Source organism: Phyllopteryx taeniolatus, chromosome 1 (genome assembly GCF_024500385.1).
Source record: "Phyllopteryx taeniolatus isolate TA_2022b chromosome 1, UOR_Ptae_1.2, whole genome shotgun sequence".
NCBI lineage: Eukaryota > Metazoa > Chordata > Actinopteri > Syngnathiformes > Syngnathidae > Phyllopteryx > Phyllopteryx taeniolatus.
In genome coordinates, this window is record NC_084502.1 from 38,828,551 (window position 1) to 38,850,228 (window position 21,678).

At 42.7% G+C, this 21,678-nt stretch overlaps 1 protein-coding gene across 1 annotated transcript; it reads right to left on the reverse strand.

Annotated features, from left to right (window-relative positions):
* Nucleotides 1-7,422: 7,422 nt before the first annotated feature.
* On the reverse strand, nucleotides 7,423-17,493 carry LOC133487649 (sodium- and chloride-dependent GABA transporter 1-like). Its single transcript, XM_061794589.1, has 15 exons — nucleotides 17,166-17,493; nucleotides 15,775-16,158; nucleotides 15,522-15,653; nucleotides 15,209-15,309; nucleotides 15,005-15,114; nucleotides 14,788-14,920; nucleotides 12,749-12,883; nucleotides 12,571-12,674; nucleotides 12,164-12,288; nucleotides 11,928-12,040; nucleotides 10,774-10,905; nucleotides 10,590-10,692; nucleotides 10,245-10,345; nucleotides 9,935-10,102; nucleotides 7,423-9,860 (listed from the first exon to the last, which is right to left on the reverse strand). Exons 2-15 carry the CDS (start codon nucleotides 16,004-16,006, stop codon nucleotides 9,423-9,425), a joined length of 2,127 nt encoding a protein of 708 aa, XP_061650573.1. The 5' UTR covers nucleotides 16,007-16,158; nucleotides 17,166-17,493; the 3' UTR covers nucleotides 7,423-9,422.
* Nucleotides 17,494-21,678: the final 4,185 nt, after the last annotated feature.

Here is a 21,678-nt window from a genome sequence, read left to right on the forward strand (position 1 = left end):
TCACAAGATGGAGGAATGTGGCTGTTTAAATGACCTTTTCATTTACTGTATATACTTAATTGCTCCCAAAAATATATTTACAAAAAATAATGTATCTTTGTTCATTTATTTATGCCAGTGATGCATAGTGACAGACAACAAATGATAAATATTCTTCTATTAGATGGCAGTAAGTACATACAGTAATTAATGTATGCACTTTTTGTGACATTTTTGTTTGTTGGTGTTCCGTGAGATTTTTCAATTGTAAAATATGTTCCTTGGCTCCATAAAGGTTGGAAATCACTGCTCTAGTCATTTTGTGTATTCTAATCAGTCAGGTCAAACCAACATTACATGACAGAAATAATGGGTGCTAAGTTACTGTAATTCAATTACTTTATTTTTAATTAAATTACTCCACCCACACCGAAACTTTAGAGCATGATTCAACAGAACGGCGGCATGTTTACGTCCAACCGTTCGTTGGTATCACTAGCTTGCTAGGCTACATAACATTTTATTGCCTGCTTGTGAGCAGTATCGTATTAAAAGTACGTGAACATACCTCAAGCAAGCCTTAAACGAACGTCCTCTCCTGTCCTGAGCACTGGTGACCACCAACACACGCCTTTCCCCATTTTGTCCCTATATTACAAAGTCGGCGCGCTCGACTCTTGTTGTCGTCGCCACGAGTGTATCCGGTCGCATTAGAGTTGACAAGATAAAGCCCAATGATTGTCAAAAACGGGATGCGGTGGTATCGGAATGCAAGATTTTATTGCAGTACTCTGACAGTGCAATCGTGAAAGAGCAAATTTGTCTTGTAGTCTGATCCGGGCATTACCTGTTGTCTGTTCCACACCACCGACATGTTTTTTTGTTTTTTTTTAATAACTTTAATGGCAGTCAGATATTTACAATACTACGTCAAAAGACGCGCAACAAGGCTAAAAATAAACTAGCTTTTGGATTCAAATATACTGTGCATGATGGCGACGCGGAGTAAATGTCTTTTGCAGAGCCAATCAATGACGTCACTGAAGGATCGGCGAATTATGACATTAAAGCTGATCAGCATAAAATGCTAAATATCGGCCGATACCAATCAGCCCGATAAAATCGGTGTAAAGTCTAATTATAGGCATAAATTATAAATGTTATCTACCGTAATAACGTGAAAACGGCAAACCCCTCAATCTTAACTTTAACGACGAAATACAAAGTCATATAACGTAAATGTGGATTGGCGTTACAGATGTGCCTCAGCCTCTTCACTTTTTTTCAACATTCTTGTTACAGAAGTGTAAAAAGTTAATCACTGTAAAACATAAAAGGAACGACTAATGTTAATAAGTCACCACATATGGTACTTAACACAACTTCTAGTGGATATTCTTCTACTTCTCTTTCTGGGTTCTTCTCTCAAAAACAGACCATTTTTTGGGGGTGAAGGACTGTTGCAAAAAAGTCAAAGGAAAAGCAAAACCCATGACCAGAGTTCTCAATTTTTTGAAACTTGCTTTAGTAAGGCTTTGCGACATTTGCTGAGGCCTCGTGTGACACCATGCATGACAGCAATTGAGATGCTGAAGTATATCCAGGCATATTTTTTTTATTTTGGTCAAACTCCATGTCTACAAGGAAATTTGGCTTTAGATGATGCAGTATAATCATGTTAAAGTACATTTGGTTGCTCCTATGCTTCAGTTTTGCTTGTTTTCAGTCTGATAAAACATAAGAGACCCGAGACCCTTGGGCAGGGAATCAAGGAGGAGGCCATTAAAAGAGTCTCACTGCAGACTTTGTGCTCCTCCTACGGGCTTGATATGAGCGCACGCTGTGTGTGACATCTAGCTTGAGCAACACATCATGTGGAATTTTTAATCCATGAGAAACATTTTGGGCCTGATTTACTAAAGGTTTCTGCAAACTGGATTGCTCACACAAATAGAGGTGGAAGCTAATCTTTTCATGCACGACACCCCACCACACACCATCACAGAACAGGGATAATGATTGCCAGTCGGGGACCTGGTAACCACAGTAATAGGGTGGGTGGTGGGTAGTCACATTTCTCTTGGCTTAACTCCTCCCAAAGCTGTTTGGATGTGAAATGCTTCCTACCCTCATAGATCTTTTGCCTGAGGATGCTCCATAGGGGCGGCACGGTGGGCGACTGGTTAGCACATCTGCCTCACAGTTCTGAGGCACAGGGTTCAAATCCCGGCCCCGCTGGTGTGGAGTTGGCATGTCCTCCCCCTGCCTTCGTGGGTTTTCTCCGGCTACTCCGGTTTCCTCCCACATCCCCCCCCCCAAAAAAACATGCGTGGTATTTGATTGAATACTCTAAATTGTCCCTAGGTGTGAGTGTGAATGGTTGTTTGTTTATATGTGACTGGTGACCAGTTCAGGGTGTACCTCGCCTCTTGCCCGAAGATAGCTGGGATAGGCTCCAGCATGCCCGCGATCCTAGTGAGGATAAGCGATACAGAAAATTAATGGATGCTCCGTAGGTTCTCTACAGGGTCTAGATCAGGGAGGATGGGGGCCACACCATGAGTTTCTCTCTTTTTTTATGTCCATAGCAGTCAATGAGGTATTGTGATCACATAATGATGTAATCAAACTTTACATGACAGATCAGTAGAATGGAAAAATGATCACTGTTTCTTCTCTGGATATTTGGGCAAACTCATTCTTCTCTCTGCATTTCATTTCGCCTGTTCCTCGACCCAATTTGCATTCAGTGTTTGGCCGAAGCTGTAATCTACAATGACTCCACATACTGGCCCATTTGGGAGATGTTATAAACTGTGACAAAAGACAAGACATGAGAGTGAACTGAAGTCATTCGTAGGGGAAAGCCTCGTGAGTTGCTCAAATTTGTTAGGACTCAAAATATGCTCACATTTGCATAGACTGAAAGACGGAAAATATGTATCACTTTTTATTATCACATGCATTCTGTACATTTAAAGACATATCGAAGCTAAATGCAAAAAGTAGAAATTTACAATCAGACAACACATTAGGTAGTGTAGTTGCACTACATGTCTCAGCTTTAGAAGATGTGTTGTAAATCAGAGCCATCCCTCACACGTTGGAGTGCTGCTGTGTTAAACCTGTATGCCTTATGATAGGTTACACGTTTTTTTGCTGTGTCACAAAATCACACACAAACTCAATGGACGGTGTTTGTGGTTTCACATGCCAATGTGCACCGATTAATCTCAGTGGTGCATACATGTGCATATAACAAAAATAAGTTTATTTGAGCAAAGTTTATATTCACATTGGAAAGTGGTGCTCGATTAACATGTATGCAGAGAGGCTTTGCGTGCTTGACATCCTCTCAGCCCTTCTGCTGGAAATAGCCACACACACACACAACATCCTCTGATTACATTGATATGGAGATTCATGCATCTGCAACGACTAGTTATTCATTAATGTATTTGCTTTGAATTCTCGGGTGAGTGTACCTCAGACAGAAGTCTAGGCCAAATTGAACGCATGAGAGGAAAAAATGTCACAAATGATCACATACAATCTCCACTAAGATATATGCAGGCTCAGTGACCCACAACATGGTGCCAATAGAGCGATAAAATGAAGGGGGAAAAAAAAATAAAAATTTGCAATGGGGCAAAAACAGAGAGGTATAAATAGGAAATGATTGTCACTCTTTTAAACTTTGCAGCAGAATGAGTTCCTCTTGCTCTAAGTGGGCTAGCAGGATTAATCACTGCAGCCTGTGCGACTTCATAAGCGGTGGTGTTCTGTCATCCTTTCATAAAAGCATCATGGATCACCAGTTTGCTTCTCCAGTGTCCTCTCTCACGGCCACACTGCGAGCACTTTTTAAATTTAAAAATAGGGTTGCAGCAGAGTGCCAAGAAATTTCAAACAACTTCCCCTCACTGGAATCTGGACACAAAATGGACCTGAGCAGTGCAGTGATGATGCCCATCTTGGCACAGTCAGTTGATGACGGTGAATAGTTTTTACTGAGAGTCATTGGGTGAACATCATAATAACGTTACACCCTCTGAACTTTGAGGCTGGTTCACTGGGAGCAGAACAAGCTGAATGGCCAGAAAATGTAGAAGAGTTGCCACTTTGAGGGACATTCAAGCATCTTGAATGTGATTACTGGCTGAAGTTCAATCAGTGTTCCAGACTGATCATCTATCTGGGGGAATGGTTTCTGTGCCCATTACAGGTCAACTGAAAAAAGCCCAATAGTAAGAGGCTGAAAGTGAGAATCGCGATACCACTCATAGCGGAGGCTGACATACCTAAACTAAAATTTTATAGTGTGTTTTTTCTCCCATACATGTAGAAGACAAGTAGTCCAATGAACAGTCTCATCACCAAGACAACTAAATCAGAATACATAAGAAGTGAACGAGTTGACGTACTGTAGAAATTGATCCGGTAGGAATAGAAAATCTGTCATGGATGCATCCAATTGCAAATTAAAAAAGGGATAAACGATTATCAGACTTGTGCAAAAAAATTATAGATTGCTTGGAGGCAGTTTATTACTGTCCATGGCCAAAAGTTCCATTTCTTCTTTGAAACTAATTAACTTAATTAAAACAAAATCTTTAATTATTTTAGAAATCGCATTTACAATTTTCTTATGTTACAAATTTGGCAGATTTCGAATTTATTTTTGGAAGATATTGTAGACTTATTATACGCCAATAATTTTGGCCAAAATTGTGCCCAAAATTGTAGTTTATTTACTCTTCTATTTAATCTGATTGGGCCTTTGTGGATGTAATAGACACCAAGTTCATCCATTTAGTTAAACGGGCTATATGCTTGCCCTTTACCAGAAAACGTTTATTGTATCAGATGGATATTTTTGAAGAAAAAATAAAAAAAACTCTTTGGAAAAGCTAACCATCCAGTACTTTGGGTAAAAGAAAGTCTTCATGATATTGTTAATTAGTGAATAGTGTATCGTTTCGTTGTGGACAATGCTGTTGCTTGCATTTATGTTGTTTCTGGGGTAAGGAATGGTCAGGCGTAGGATCTGTAAATGGTATTAAAGCGTACTGTGGCAGTGCTATCTTGATGAGTGACAGACATGGCACAAACATGCAGGGATGACCTCTTGTTAATATTGTGTGATACTGAAAAATTTGGTTTTGATCTGGTACCAAATAGATAAATAAAAGGCCACAACTGCAGCTACTAATGTCAATGCACTGTAGTTGTCTTGGGCTCCTCCCAACAGATGCTTGATTGCATGATTTTAAAAATTCTCCCCTCCTTTCCTATTTGATATAGCATTTTTATATCATAAACAAAGTGTGAAAAAGGATTACTCCTGAACTGAAACTCAATTATCAACCTCACTGTGATGGTAGCAATCAATATCAACATTGCTTGTGATATTGTCTATATTTGGATCAATCTGCCCACCGCTACTTCTTGTAAGTCACTTCACTTAAAGATTAGTATGCAGTATGTTCCGTTCTTGTCTTCATGCTAAAGTAAAGGACTAAGTAGAGAGGACAGAGACATGTACAGCTTTCCGACAATCCAATAAGTATAAGTAAATAGTCATCTTCACCCTCACTGATACCCTTGTGTGGTGGGTTAAAAAAGGAACTGAACAAACAAACCATATTTGTGGAGTTAGTCCTTTAAATTTGAGATCATACGAGATTTACTGAGATCGCATGTGAGGTGGCTTCCAATACGTTCAACCTCAGGGCCCTTCGATATAGGAGGTTTCACTCACTGCTGGAATCCAGCTCTCAAACAATAGCAGTCAAATCTGCAAATCCAATTGTGGATTCAAACCAAAATGATCTCCCAGAAAATCTACAGTCGACCTTCCTCCTTGTCAAAGCTATTGTTCTGCTGAACAGGGACGTGCACAGACATTTTTGGAGGCAGGTGCTAAAGCCTAAAAAAAGGGCACCCGTCGCTAAAATTATTCATACAATTTAAAAAAACAAAAACAAACGTAGGATTATGTATTATTTATTTATTTCTGTTAACATAAACAACACAGTCAATAATGCAACTATGAACAAAGGATTTGAAGGGAAGCTACGGTGGCTATAAAAAGTCTACACACGCATGTTCAAATGGCAGGTTTTTGTGAGATACAAAAATGACGCCACGACATATCAGTTTAAAACTTTTTCCCCACTATTAGTTGTACAATTGCCGGCAATGGTTAGCACATCTGCCTCACAGTTCTGAGGACCGGGGTTCAAATCCCGGCCCCGCCTGTGTGGAGTTTGCATGTTCTCCTGTGCATGAGTGGGTTTTCTCCCGGCACTCCGGTTTCCTCCCACATCCCAAAAACATGTGTGGTAGGTTGATTGAAGACTCTAAATTGCCCGTAGGTGTGACTGTGAGTGCGAATGGTTGTTTGTTTCTATGTGCTTTGCGATTTGTTTATACGCATGTGCCATTGGCTGGCGACCAGTTCAGGGTGTACTTCGCCTCTCTCCCGAAGATAGCTGGGATAGGCTCCAGCACGCCTGCGACCCGAGTGATGGTAAGCGGTCCGGAAAATGAATGAATGTTCTAGTAGACTTTTTCCTGACATTTTTGTAGTCACATCTTACAACGCAAGCCATGCTCCGCAGGGAGCTTCCGCAGCATCAGACGAGTCTCATTGTTCAGTTTTTATTTTTGTTAGCGAAAAGGTCATTTTTTTCCATTCAGGGTAAAAGGGCAGGTGTTTGAGCACCACATGGGGTCTATGTGTGCACGTGCCTGTTTGTGAACATGACATATCGATTTAGACTGACTGATTGGAGAGTGGTTAATGGGTTATGATCATTAATTATATGACTGTTAATAAAGGTGGCAAATAAGTCATGCACAAGATGTTGGTCTGGTTGAGCTGCCATTAAGTGCATTAACCAAACCCAGCTCAAACTCAAAGCTTTCTTTCCCTCCTCTCACTCACTCACAAACTCACGAAGGCGTGCACACACACACACACACAGACACGCACACACGCAAACACACGCACACGATTTGCCATAAGCAACTGGAGACGACATCTCGTTCTCTGATCCATGGCCAGTCATTGTGGTGGTGTCAGCTGGTAGCATCTCTTTTATCACACTGGAAGCTAATAGGAGCAGCGACTGCAACAGGTGACTTGAGCCTGTGCACACACATACACGCATGCACGTAAACACACAGAGGGGTTGGTGAGCTCACCAGGGCCCGGTGGCAAGAGTTGTTTGGTGGTGATGTTTTTCTTGTTGGCCCAGGTCTCTCTATCAGACATTGCTTTACTGTCGGCAAACATTTTTGTTCCTGATGTTTTTATTTCTATTATTTATTGTCCATTGCCTTATTTCCGCTTAGGGTTAAAACTAAGCTTGATAACATTCATTTTCAAACAAAATTTCATTGTTTCTACCCCCCCAAAAAAGACCCATACACAAGGGATTTTGTTTTAATTTAACACCTTATTGTGCTTTTATTTGTCTCACATTTCCTCAAATGTGATCAACTATTGATTAGAAATACTTTAATCATCACGAGATGGAACAATGGCTGATTAGTGCAGGCTTCAGCAGTTCATCTGACTTCCTGATAACAGTGTTGAAAAACCATGGGACTGCTACTTAGCACACATTGTCTTCATATTTTCTATAACTCTTTATTTTTCATTCTTTTTCTGTTTGTAGAACATAACAATCGTGCTTTATCATTTGACACCATTTAAATACATATCAAGTCTATATAATGTTTTACATTAGGCAGTGAGACAGTTAAAAATATACAAAACAATATGGTTTTACTAGACATAATTTCTATTTTTAATATAATCATCAGTATCTTCATTGTCATTTCATATATTTCTGTCAGATATGTGCTTTAGCTTCTGTGGCCAAAATATTATTGCAGAAAACAGCAACTCCATTTTTTCAACATTTAGACATTAACTTCCAATGTATTACAGACATTCACAGTTACATGTTTACACAGTACAGATTTACAACAAAGTTCCAGAGAAAACTGTGGTAGATTAACTTTATACAAATAAATAAAAATCCACAGGACATGAACTGTAGCCATTTCACGTTTCCGCTTGGTTGTTTTGCTTTTCGCTGTAGAACTGTTACTTTCCAAACCCGATACTTTTATCTCAGTAGCTGCCGCAGAAGCTAACGAGCAGTGTGCTAACGCGCGATAGTAAACTTCTGGGCAAATTAAAGCTTTGTGCTTTTCACAAATAAAGCAAAAACAAAAATAGAAACAGACCACTTGCTTACTGGCCTGTACTTATACATCTACATATGTATTGCTGAATACATATTGATCAAACTATAACTGATCAATACACAAACAGAAAAGTCATGACTCAAACACAGAGTTGGTCCAGGTTCTTGTGCCAGTTTACGATGTGGTCATTTTTTGTTGTTGTTGTTGTGCCCAGTCACGTAAACAGACGATGACTTGGTTGAAATTTATGTTTTGGCGTAAGGCCAACTTTTTTTTGTCAGGAATTTCAGACAGTTTTCACTGATGTTCCTGAGGAAAGCATGCAAATTGTAAACAGGACTGACTGTCAAGATTAAGGGAAAGTCCATGTTAGTAAATCACTTTCTTTAACCCTGTTGTTGTTGTTTCTTTTTTTGTACTTCTTCGTACCCTGTGCTTCTGCCAACCAGATGCTAAAATGGCATAGGCCTAGTTTTTGCTTGTGGCTGCCTATTGATTTTGGTCCTCCATCACATCGACAACAAAGAGTATAAAACCTCCTAAAAAGAATTCTAAAAATGTCTCCATGACATAAAAGTTTTTTATTTTTTATTTTTTATTTTTGTTTTACTGAAAAAAAAGGAAAGAAAAATAACAGTCTCTCTCACACGAACATGACTGGAATGCTCCAACAGACTTCTAAACATAAACTTCTTATTGGCATTGTGCTTTCTCACGAGCTCCTCAACTGCGCTCTGGCCTTCAGTTTGCCTTACGGAGTGCAACGTTTTGGAAAAGAGACAACCGTGTGAGATTTAGTAAACATCCACGATAAAATTGACACAGCCCTTGCTGATGTCAGCAATGTCAATTTTGTTCACTACTTTATCTACTATATTCACACAGGTATTTACTCGATTCATGAAGATATTCAACAAATTTCTAGTCTATAGCTCTATTTAGTTTTTTTTCTTTTCTCACAGTATTACACAGTATGTTTATTTTATTTTTTATACTCAGATTTATGGTTGTATCGGTGCACACTAACAGTCTCTGATATTTTCAGAATGCAAACCAACAATGGGACATCGTTGGCTTGAAAATGTAGGAAAATTAAGTATGGTTGGAAAATCTGTTTCAATCAGGTATTGCCCTCGGAGGTAGGTGAATCAATTGAAATCTTGGAAGTCCTTTGTAATGTTCTCTTTTGTCTACATGCTCCAAGAGGGTTTCTTTGTTGTCTACACGTTGGCCTCAGCAGTGGTCAGGTTAGAGGTCACACTTGCTGGGTTTTGAGGGTTAATGGGCTCTGTCGGATTAGCTGGGTTTGGTGAAGGACTTGTTGGACTGACTGTTGCTGTGGCAGGGTTGACCGGAATGGCCGTGGTGGTGGGGGTTGTGGTGATGGTGGTCACGATGGTGGGACTTGTTGCTGGCTTCACAGGGCTAGAGGCAGCAGCAGGTGCATTACTGGAGGGTGGAGCCGGGTTAGCAGGGGCTACGGGGCTGGTTGCATTGACTGGAGCTGGGTTGACAGGTACCGGATTGGTCGGGCTAGCGGGGTTAGCTGGATTAGCTGGGCTGGATAGGTTAGCAATGTTGGTTTCCACCTGCTGCTCAGGTCCGTTTTCCTGCGGTCGCCTGACAACTGCTGGAGGCTGAAGCATTATCCGAAGGCGCTGGCAGAAAAATGCACAGGAGTTACGAACAATAGTGTAATAGTGTAGATAAGCAAACTATAAAACCCTCATACCTCTTTGTAGGTGCCCTTGAGGCCAAGATACATGTAAATCATGTATCCTGGTATGAGAACCATAGAAGACAGCGCCATGAGCCAGCCCACTCCCTGACCCCAGCCAGGGAACACATAGTCTCCCATCGTGAGAGGAACCATTTGTACGGCGCTGAACAGGAACACCCCCTGTGGGAGACATGAGACGTTTTATGCATCATGACACCAATGACTAGTGCTGTTATCTCAGCTCAACGGCGGCAGGCAGGCAGCTAATATTGACTTTTTACGTTCTTTCATTTTTCACGTCAAGTGTACTGATCTCACGCACAGCGACAATGAGGGGGGTGAACACCACCCAGCACATCTTCCACCACACACAAGGCTTGTAGCCAATCATCTCCTCGATGTTGTCATAGAACTTGTTCACACCTGCGAGACAAATAAATGGAGGGTGAAAAATGCATCTCCAATCTAGTTCAATTTGCTGCAGGTTTGTCGTGCATGATGATGAGGGCAGCAAGATGACAAATGAGCGCTCGCAACCTTGACGGTGAACGGTGACGCTTCTAAGGCGTCAAGTTCATCCCTTTTCAAGTGTCCTCTAACTTAATACAGTGTGTTGCTGAATGAATGAACAATGCCGTGGTTTTACTGACACAAGAGCGATACACACCGTAGCACCAGGATATGGAGACGCATTCAAAGAAGACCAAGAAGAGCAGACACATTCCACTGGCAGAATAGTAGTCAAACAGTTTGAACACATAAATCCCACCCTGGTGGCAGAAAAATGGAGTTGTGCGATTTCAGCGTGATACCACACGATAGCAGTTTGGAGAGAAAGCTGCCTGCTGTACCTGTGTGATGTTTGAAAGGCCGATCAAATAAGACACCAGGCAGACGACTGCGATGAAGATCTCTCGTCTACCTCGAAGTACTCTGGGAAATTCATCTACTAAAGCAGTAATGAAGCCCTCCACAGTGCAGAACTGAAGGACCAGAACAGCAGGCAGAGAGACAAATATGAAAGGCTATTATGTGCAACAATTAAACCTTGCTGTGTATTTGTACTTTACTGCTAATTGTGGTTTTATTACCCTCTATATCTAGCTACTGGATGCCATTCCAGTGATCATATTTCAATTGTGGTAGGCAATTTTTTTTCTAATCTAAATCTAAATCTGACTTATTTGGTGTTCAGGCTACAAGTGAGGATGACAAATGACATTGAGTGCAGCAAACCATGTCACAAAAACACAAATGTGATCATCTGAATGATCCCAAAATGCACTTCTTGGAGCCCATTTTTGGAGTAAATTCTATCCATCCATCCATTTTCTACACCGCTTATCCTCACTAGGGTCGTGGGTATGCTGGAGCCTATCCCAGGTAACTGCGGGCAGGAGGCGGGGTGCACCCTGAACTGATCGCAAGCCAATCCCAGGGCACATATAAACAAACAACCAATCACACTCACATTCATACCTGCAGTACGGGCAATTTAGAGTCTTCAATTAACCTACCGTGCATGTTTTTGGAATGTGGGAGGAAACCAGAGTGCCCGGGGAAAGCCCACGCAGGCACAGGGAGAACATGCAAACTCCACACAGGCGAGGCCAGATTTGAACCCGGTCGTCAGAACTGTGAGGCCGATATGCAAACCAGTCTTCCACCGTGCCACGGAGTAGCTCTCGATATGCAAAATCAATGTTTCTATCACATTTAAAACACATGGTCATTGACCAATGTATGGCTGCCTCAATGATTTCTGTTGCCTCATTTGAACTGTGATATCACAAGATATGAAAAAAATATAAAGACAGTGCAGGCAGTGAAACCTGCAGGCATACAGAAGTGCTTAAGTTGCATTAAAAAACCTTGACAGCTAATGTCATAACTGTTCCATCTGTGCACAAGAAGTAAATTGGATACTCATTGTGCAGCAAGTAGGGGTACCTGTGTTTGATTATTTAGGTCAGTCAATGAGCAGATTGCTGCTGAGCCCACTTACCTGGCTGTCGATCCCCAGCATGAGCAGCATGGAGAAGAACAGAATAGCCCACAATGGAGACACAGGCAACTGGGTTACAGCCTCAGGGTAGGCCAGAAAAGCTAAGCCGGGACCTGGACAGCAAATGGCAAAATCGCATCTGGTCAATTCGCATGCAGAAAGTGATGATGAAAACGTTTAAATAGGGCGGCACCATTGGTGGTGTACCTTTCCCAAACACTGACAGTGGTAGGTACCTGAAGCTGCTACGTCGGCAATGTCCTTTTTGGTCACGTGTGACATGAAGCCAACAATGGAGAAGATTACAAAGCCAGCAAACATGCTGGTGCATGAATTGATGAAGCACACAATAATAGAGTCTCTAGGAAGAGCAGGTAAAGAAAATTCATGTTTTGTATGTGGACAGAACAATACAGTATATTACATACAGTATATGATGTATTCAAAGGGGAGTGTAGATCCATTTGAAACTAACAAAACTTTGTAATAATGTGACTCAGAGAAAACACACATTGCAGTCCTGCTTTATTTTATTTCAGTACACAGACTCACAGCAAGAAAATGTCTCGTGTTGTTCTTATAAACCAACATCAACCCACACTTGTTGTTGACATTTTGCTGTTGCTGGTGTTGTTAGTCTCACCTGTAAACATTATTATTGAATGGGTTGTAGCTTCCAAGCGCTATAAGTGAACCCAATCCCAATCCGTAGGAAAAAAAGATTTGGGTTGCCGCGTCCAGCCATACCTGACGAGAGGAGCACAAATATTTCGATCAATGCTTTGTCCACTCATGCATGTGTTTATGGATCTTGACATTACCTCTGATTCTTTGAGCTTTTCAAAATCAGGGGTGATGTAGAACAAAATTCCCTCTCTTGCTCCAGGCAGGGTCACTCCACGAATGAAGAGAATGAAGAGCATAAAGTAGGGATATGTAGCCGAGAAGTAAACGACCTGTGAAGCGTGAAAATTGTTCAGTAGTAAGCCAACTTTAACGTGCAAAGAATCATCCTCTCACTTTTAACTGCGCCCCTCAATTGTGGCCAAAGAACTAAATAACCAAACTGTCAAACTCTGGTTGAGGTAAAATACGATCCCAGCAAAGCATAAGTTGACTGATAATTAAATGTCCAACGGCAACACTGAATAGAAACAATCACGAAAACTCAACATGTGACACTAAGTCAAATCATATCGAATTATCGATTTTTCACAACCAGAGTTAGTGTATGTGAACATGGTGATATAAAAATGCAAATGAATAATCAGTCCAATTAATTTGTTCTGAACTTTAATGTAAACACATAAAGAATTCTTAACAAATTGAAATAGAGTATGAGCAAGAAAATATGAATATTAAAACAGACCATTTACCTACTACACGTTATTTCAAAACATGGATTTTATATGTTGCAATCAATCACAGCTTGTGCAAATCACAACTGATCTTCATATGCTGTAGTAGTATGAAAGTTTGGAAAAATAGGTCAAATTGGTGAGCACAAATTCTGAGCAGAATCTAGGATTAGGTTTCTATTTGGCATTAAAATACTGCACCCGGCAAGAAAGTTAACATACTGTTGTTCACAATATTGTTTTAGTACTGGCATCAGGGCTCTTATTCACACTAGTGTTTTCCCACAAGAAAAAAAAAAAGCCGTAGCAGATTCACAGATTGAATTTTTTTACTTAATCACACATATAGTGTATTAAAAGGCTCATAACTTTTGATCTCAAAAAGCTGTGGTTGATAATAATTATGACAACAATGACTGACTCACTCAATGGTTACGTTACCATGTATTTTGTTGTAAATTGGTTTGACTCAACTTACATTGCTTGTTTGGAAAAAAACTGTGTATGTTTTTTTTTTTTTTTTTGTCTCTTACAGGCTGGTTTGCTCAACATTTTTCTTTTTCTTTTTTATTGGCTCCACATTTTTCAGCAATTGTCTGCCTGGTCATCTGTGTGTGTGATTGATTGCCTGTGCGGCGACTGGTCATTATGCCTTCAAGGGCAGCTTGGAAAACCATGTTATGACATGTTACAATTATTTGAACTGTTTTAATGGCTGTAAAAGTGTGAGGATGGGAACAGAGGGGACGAATTTAGACTCCGATTCAGATTCATACCCTCCCAACTACGCCCCTGGCAAAAGCTATGGAAGTTGAGCTACAAATGCAGCAATGTCTTCGGGCAACATTCACAATGTTCCGAGCTCCTGTTTCATGTCAGTGAAAGATTTTGCCATTCCTTTGGAAATTCCATTCAATCCATTCATTTTTACCACAGTCAATTATATACTGTAAATGTACTGTACATCCCTGCTCTTAATGTCTTCAAGACCAAAGGGCCAGCTAGCAAAGCAGAGCTGCTGCAGCCTTCCTGTGCTCGTCTCCTCTTCTCCATGTGCATTCATGACGCCGTGCGAGCTATTTATTTGCCAAATGTGCAGAGGAAATATGATGTATTGTGACTAAGGCTACTTTTATTTACCATGGTCACATGACATTGGCTATGTGGGCCCATGAGGGGAGGCAAACCGCTTTGAGAGAAAGGGCACGACAAACCCAGATTGCGGCCAATGGCTGTTTTTTTGCTCCTCCTATCATGGATCCACACGCACTGCTAATAGTGTCAGGAGGCATAGAATTAGAGGAGCCACCGTTGGGCACAATTTGATTGTGAACGAAGCTGTTTGCTGTCTCTTAATTTGAAATTCATCCTGACAATGCTGACTGAATTGTAAAACATGTATGAGGCAATTTTAGACTGATTAATAATGCATTCCGGTCACATATACACTACCTCCTTAATGGGACAAAAGCTCTTGCTATCCAAATATGCGGACGTCTTACCTTCCCTGTCCAGCTGACCCCTTTCCAGATGCAGAAGTAGACGAGGACCCAAGCGATGGCCAGCGTTATTGTGAGTGGCACTCGAATCTGGCCCGGTTTTTCCAAGCCATCGGTCATTTCATGCACATTGCGCCTATAAATCAAAGCGAGTGACAGTACAGCTATTAAACAGCCTGACGGCCTTTTCTTTACCTCGGAGATTCAAAGAGCGTCTTACTCCCAAAACTCCACCACTGCACTGGTGAGATTGGTGGTGTCTGCAATGGAGTAATTTGTGTAACACTTCTCTGTGTTCCATGGATTGTTGCATGAGCTCCATGGTAGGTCCTGGAAAAAACATTTTAAAAAATTCACCTGTATTACATAAATGTGATACTTTAACAACCTGATTTGATCTTTTATCTTTGTCAGGTGTACTTACAGCAGTGAAGGAGTTGTATAGGTAATAAATAGCCCAGGAAATGATTACAATGTAGTAAATGTTAAGCCAGAAGGAAAGGACGGCTGCCGCCAACCCCACGCCTGTCACGCACATATGCGCGCGCGCACAGACGCACGCACGCACACACACACACACACACACACACACACACACACATGAATATGCCACTTGAACTATCAGTGTGTGTGTGTGTGTGTGTGTGTGTGGGCTGATCGCTTCTTCAGATCAGTTGTTAATATCTTCATCCAGCACTGTGCTGCGAAGCATATGTATCAGGAGAGGAGCTATATACCTTTAAACATAGGAGCCAGTTTCCACACACCAAGCCCCCCAATTGAGGTGTATTGACCCAGGGAGCATTCCAGTAGGAACAAGGGCATCCCAGCAAATATGAGAGTCAAAAAATAGGGAATCAAGAAGGCCCCTGGATGGAGATGGAAGAGTGGATCAAGTCAGACATCAGCACAACATCACCTGCATGTCAGTGCGAGTGAAATCATGAGGCGGAAGTTTGCTTGTAGGAGCACGAGAAAAAGGTTGTTTACCTCCACCGTTTTTGCCACAGAGATATGGAAACCTCCACACGTTGCCCAGTCCAATTGCATAACCCACACACGATAGGAGAAAATCAAATTTCCCTCCCCATGTTTCTCTGTCTGGTATCTCCTTTTTCTTCTTTTCGGGCTTGACGTCCAGCGACTTGGGCTTGTCATTATTGGCGGCCACCTCGTTCTGTTCAGTCACTTGGCCATCCGTTTTGGTGCCGTTCGTCGCCATGTCTCTGGCTTTGGCACAGGCCCTCGCAGTCGGACGGGAGGCTTCAGCACCGGTCCACGTAGACAACAGCTTTGCGGTTTTCACACCAAACCTTTGGAGCGAGCGTGTGGAGAAGAAGCCCGCGTATACACGGAGGGTCAGTCGCCGTTAACCTGCAGGTATGATGAATATAGAGCAGTTGGTCCAATTTTTCAGGGGGGGCGCGGGTACAAATACTGGATGCACATTTTGCATCGCATTAATTCACTCCTCGTTTGGAGCAATGAAACCAATTAATCAAGCAAGTCTGCTTTGCCTTGATATGCACATTTCAAACAGACATTAAAGAACCTCGTGTGAATTACAACCCTTGACAAGAAAAAAAATCCATTCATATCAGAATCGAACGCACACATACACAAAGTCATATTGGACTGAACCCAGACAACAGATTGCCCATAAACGAACGGCAGTCAAAGTCAAATTATTTTCACAGGACACCAAAAAAGTCAGTCATTTAATGCACCAAACGAACAAACCAAGAAAAACACATAAATAAAAAATAAGGGGGTGAAAAACTTTGATGAGAATCATCGTAAACTCAAGTAGCGCAGAATCAAATCGAAGATGAGCCTATGGGAATCACAATAAGGAGGTGTCATCCAATTACCACCTGCAGATTCTGCTGAGGCTCCTTGCAAAAGTGTGCACGCAGAGAGGTCTCACACCAGCTGGGAGACACAACACATCGTGGAAACAAAGGGATGGATGTCCAATGCGTAAAAGCCTTACGCATCGGTCCGAGCCGTGCACCTCCACTTACGAGCAAAACACGCACAATGATGCGACTGCTCAATTGACATTATGTCTGCACATTTGCAACAGACTAAAGGCGACCCTTTTGTGCTCGTTTCTTTCTTTTTTTTTTTTTTTTAATTTAGCTTGGAGGCGCAAAGACGCACACGCACGCGCGAGCGCGGAAACACACACACACGTACATAAACCAATAAACGCATTTCTTGTGCATTAACCCACTGCCTCAAAAGCAAGACAATAACAATCATGCATTTAGGCATTTGTTGTTTTCACACACAACACAAACACACGCACGCATACACGCACAACACACGCACGCGCACGCACGCACAGACATACGCCAGCACCTGGCGTATATACTCACAGTGGACGTGGAGTGAATGTGAAGGATGCGCAGCTTGCCCCGAATCTGCGTGGATACCTCCTCCTGTGGATGAAGTTGTAAACTCCCAGTATGTCTTGGAACATCAATAGGTTTTACTTCCATTAAAAGCCTTAAAGGGACCATGCAGCGTCCAAGAGGTCCAAAGCGCAAGAGCTGTCCAGCCGGGGAGCAGTGCTGAAAAGACCAAGAGGAGGAAGAAAAAGAAGAGGAGGATGAAGAAGAAGAAGAAGAGGAGGCTGAATCAACACGGGCAGCAGCCTTCTTGTGCGACTGTCTAACATCAACAAGCAGACTCAACTCCCATCTACACAGCCTCAATGTCATCTCAAAGTCGACCCCCCCTTCCTCCTCATCTTCCTCTATAGGTGCACTGACGTCAAACTTGCACCCTTTTTATTTTTCATATGGTTGTATACTCCTCATTCCAATCGCAATGGGATTTTTACAATTTCACATTTGTTTTAGCAATATGTGGAAACATGATCAATGTTATTAAGTGATCCATATTACAAGGTTCTCTTATGTTGAACAGTATTTGCTTTATTTCCCACGGTACTCGTTTTACATTGAAGGGCTCCATAATATATCTGCGCCTGCAGTGTCACAGAATATGCACACAGCTCCCTTTCAAGCAGTAAGATGGATTTTGTCGAGATGAAAAAAAAAATGGAGGCTCATGGGGGTAATGCAAACCTCATTATTTGGGCAGGGAGGCCAGTCAGCGGCTGTCTGCAGATTGAGATAAAGGCAGCAGGTCAATAAAAGGAGGAGACGCAACACAAATTAGGTGAGGAGGAGGAACAAAGTCGGCATGAGCTTTAGAAAAAAGAACATTAAGCTCAACTTGTGACATATTTTCCAGCACAGAATCAAAACATATCTTAGAGGAGAAATGCATAATTTGAAGTGGATCACAGCAGGTAAAAAGAAAAAAACAATACATGGTTGCTTGACTTAAATAATCAGGAAGTGTCTGCTGGGCCCAACTGTGCAAGCATGTATCACTTGTTTATCACATTTTGTAATTTGCCTCCATGTTTGTACTTTGGCTTTCCCTACACTTGTTGCCTGTTTTCACTAATTTCTTCCGAAATATAAAAAGGCCCCCATCCTTAAAAAAAAAAAAAGACTGAATCGAGGTGTCAACTGTGACTGAGTTGCAAAGGTCTTGGCAGTTAGATGAAGAGTGTTTCCTGCATCACAAGCTGAGAGGCGCACCAGATGGTGTAAGCAATGAGGGGTGAACTAACCTACTAAATGTTACCACATGAAACGCAGCATTTAAAATCCCATCTGGGGTGGCCGGCGGCCCCGCAGACATGTGGTGTGAAACAAGACACATATTTACACACCTGCTGATGGAGCGCACAGGCATGTCCAATAGGCTGGTGACATGTGACCTCCTCACCCTGCAGCCCGCTACCCTTTCCACCAACCGCTCCTGCTCTCTACCAAGCTGTAAATGTTCATTTGGCTTCCGTGGGTACGCTGGATATAAGCCGAGATTACTTGATCTCTCATGTGTTGGCTTTGAGGGAAGAAGTTGTGTCACCTCTTTCCTGGCCCATCCATCCATCCATCCATCCATTCTCTACCGCTTATCCGGGTCGGGTCGCGGCGGCAGTAGCTTCAGCAGGGACGCCCAGACTTCCCTCTCCCCAGCCACTTCATCCAGCTCTTCCGGGGGGATCCCGAGGCGTTCCCAGGCCAGCCGAAGGATGTAGTCTCTCCAGCGTGTCCTGGGTCGTCCCCGGGGTCTCCTCCCGGTGGGACATGCCCGGAACACCTCACCAGGGAGGCGTCCGGGAGGCATCCGAATCAGATGCCCCAGCCACCTCATCTGGCTCCTCTCAATGCAGAGGAGCAGCGGCTCTACTCTGAGATCCTCCCGGATGACCGAGCTTCTCACCCTATCTCTAAGGGAGAGCCCGGACACCCTGCGGAGGAAACTCATTTCGGCCGCTTTTATCCGGGATCTTGTTCTTTCGGTCACGACCCACAGCTCATGACCATAGGTGAGGGTAGGAACGAAGATCGACCGGTAAATTGAGAGCTTCGCCTTTCGGCTTAGCTCTTTCTTTACCACAACGGACCGATACAAAGTCCGCATCACTGCAGACGCTGCACCGATCCGCCTGTCGTTCTCCCGTTCCATTCTTCCCTCACTCGTGAACAAGACCCCAAGATACTTGAATTCCTCCACTTGGGGCAGGATCTCATCCCCGACCTGGAGATGGCATGCCACCCTTTCCCGACTGAGGACCATGGTCTCAGATTTGGAGGTGCTGATTCTCATCCCAGCCGCTTCACACTCGGCTGCGAACTGCTCCAATGAGAGTTGGAGGTCACGGCTTGATGAAGCCAACAGAACCACATCATCTGCAAAAAGCAGAGATGCAATACTGAGGCCACCAAACCGGACCCCCTCTACGCCTCGGCTGCGCCTAGAAATTCTGTCCATAAAAGTTATGAACAGAATCGGCGACAAAGGGCAGCCTTGGCGGAGTCCAACCCTCACCGGGAACGAGTCCGACTTACTGCCAGATATGCGGACCAAACTCTGACTCCGGTCGTACAGGGACCGAACAGCCCGTATCAGGGGGTTCGGTACCCCATACTCCCGAAGCACTCTCCACAGGACTCCCCGAGGGACACGGTGGAACGCCTTCTCCAAGTCCACAAAACACATGTAGACTGGTTGGGCGAACACCCATGCACTCTCGAGGACCCTGCCGAGGGTGTAGAGCTGGTCCACTGTTCCACGGCCAGGACGAAAACCACACTGCTCCTCCTGAATCTGAGATTCGACTTCCCGACGGACCCTCCTCTCCAGCACCCCTGAATAGACCTTACCAGGGAGGCTGAGCAGTGTGATCCCCCTGTAGTTGGAACACACCCTCCGGTCCCCCTTCTTAAAAAGGGGGACCACCACCCCAGTCTGCCAATCCAGAGGCACTGTCCCCGATGTCCACGCGATGTTGCAGAGGCGTGTCAACCAGGACAGCCCCACAACATCCAGAGCCTTTAGGAACTCCGGGCGAATCTCATCCACCCCCGGGGCCCTGCCACCGAGGAGCTTTTTAACTACCTCGGTGACCTCAAACCCAGAGATAGGAGAGCCCGCCTCAGAGAACCCACACTCTGCTTCCCCATGGGAAGGCGTGTCGGTGGAATTGAGGAGGAGGAGATTTCCTGGCCCATTGGCTGTAAAATCACTTTGTGCTGCACGGTTGTCTACTTTACACTTTGCAAACTCTATTGTGGTACCATTATTTACCATTATATAGGGGAGACCGGGGACAATAATAACATTTTTGACAATTTTCTCTCTAACTTTGCACTATTTTAACCTTGGGTGTTCAAATTGCTATCCAAACTAGCTTCAAGTGTCTGCTCATAAATGGTTTGGAAAATGCCTGTGCATCTCATACAGGAAATGCATGGCTTAATCTCAAATACAAGGAGTGAACCATTTCAACACAATTTCTGTGGTTCTGCAGAGTGCAGGACTTAAACTACACTAATGTCTGAATATTTAGCAAATTAATAACTCTGGGTACTGGGTACTCTGTCTTCCTCCCACATTCCAAAAATTACCCTGTTTTTTTTGTTAATGGAAGTAAATTGTCCGTAGATCTGAAAGTGAGTGTACGGTAAATGGTTGTTTGTCTGTACGTGCCCTATGATTGACTGGCAACCAGGTTAGGGTGTGCCCCGCCTCTCACCCAAAATAAACTGGGTTAGGTTCCAGTTCACCTGCAATCATAATAAGAATTAGCGGTACAGAAAATGGATGCATGGATAGATGTTTTTAGGTACCCTTGCAGCTTTATATTTTCATCTAAGATCCAATAGAAGAGCTGTAATAAAACATCTGCTTTACAATAATAATGCTTAGTTTTGAGGCGTTGAATTTACAGTGTTTATTATTGTAGTTATAGGATGTAATAGTGGAGAAATGTACTGCATGATACTGAGTCCGGTTTCATATTAGAGTTGCCGCTTTTGTGAAGCCCAATTAGATAACAAATATATTAGAACCAGCTCTCAGTCTCCTGCACTGCAGTTCGACACCATTGTAAAGTACAACTTCAATAATAAACTTGATTAATGAAAACTCATTCATTCATAGTCATTTAAACAGTGACTTGATCTCTCAGACACAGATAGTTTCAATGAGATACTATTATCTTTGTTGTGGCCACTGAGGTTATGATTGTGTATGTTTTAAATACCACATAATATTTCCTCTGCTAGGAATATGAAGACAAATGAACCGGCCATAGTGCACATTCTGTGGATCCTGGGGAAAAAAACAACAACAACAGCATGAGAATAATCAACAGTGTACAACAGGCGAATATACTGTAGGCCATATTAAAAAGACAAAAAGTTATACCATAACTCCATTACCATAAAAAAACCTTTGAAGTGTCTTTTTCAAAAATATACGCTGTACAATATAAAATGTATTCTTTGTGCCATTTATTCT

Coding starts and splice junctions, on each gene's coding strand:
- LOC133487649 (XM_061794589.1), bottom strand. CDS start 16,006: ATGGCGACGAACGGCACCAAAACGGATGGCCAAGTGACTGAACAGAAC. Junction 15,115..15,208: donor TATACAACTCCTTCACTGCT/GTAAGTACACCT, acceptor TGTTTTTTCCAG/GACCTACCATGGAGCTCATG. Junction 10,103..10,244: donor TCACCCCCCTCATTGTCGCT/GTGCGTGAGATC, acceptor TGTCTCCCACAG/GGGGTGTTCCTGTTCAGCGC.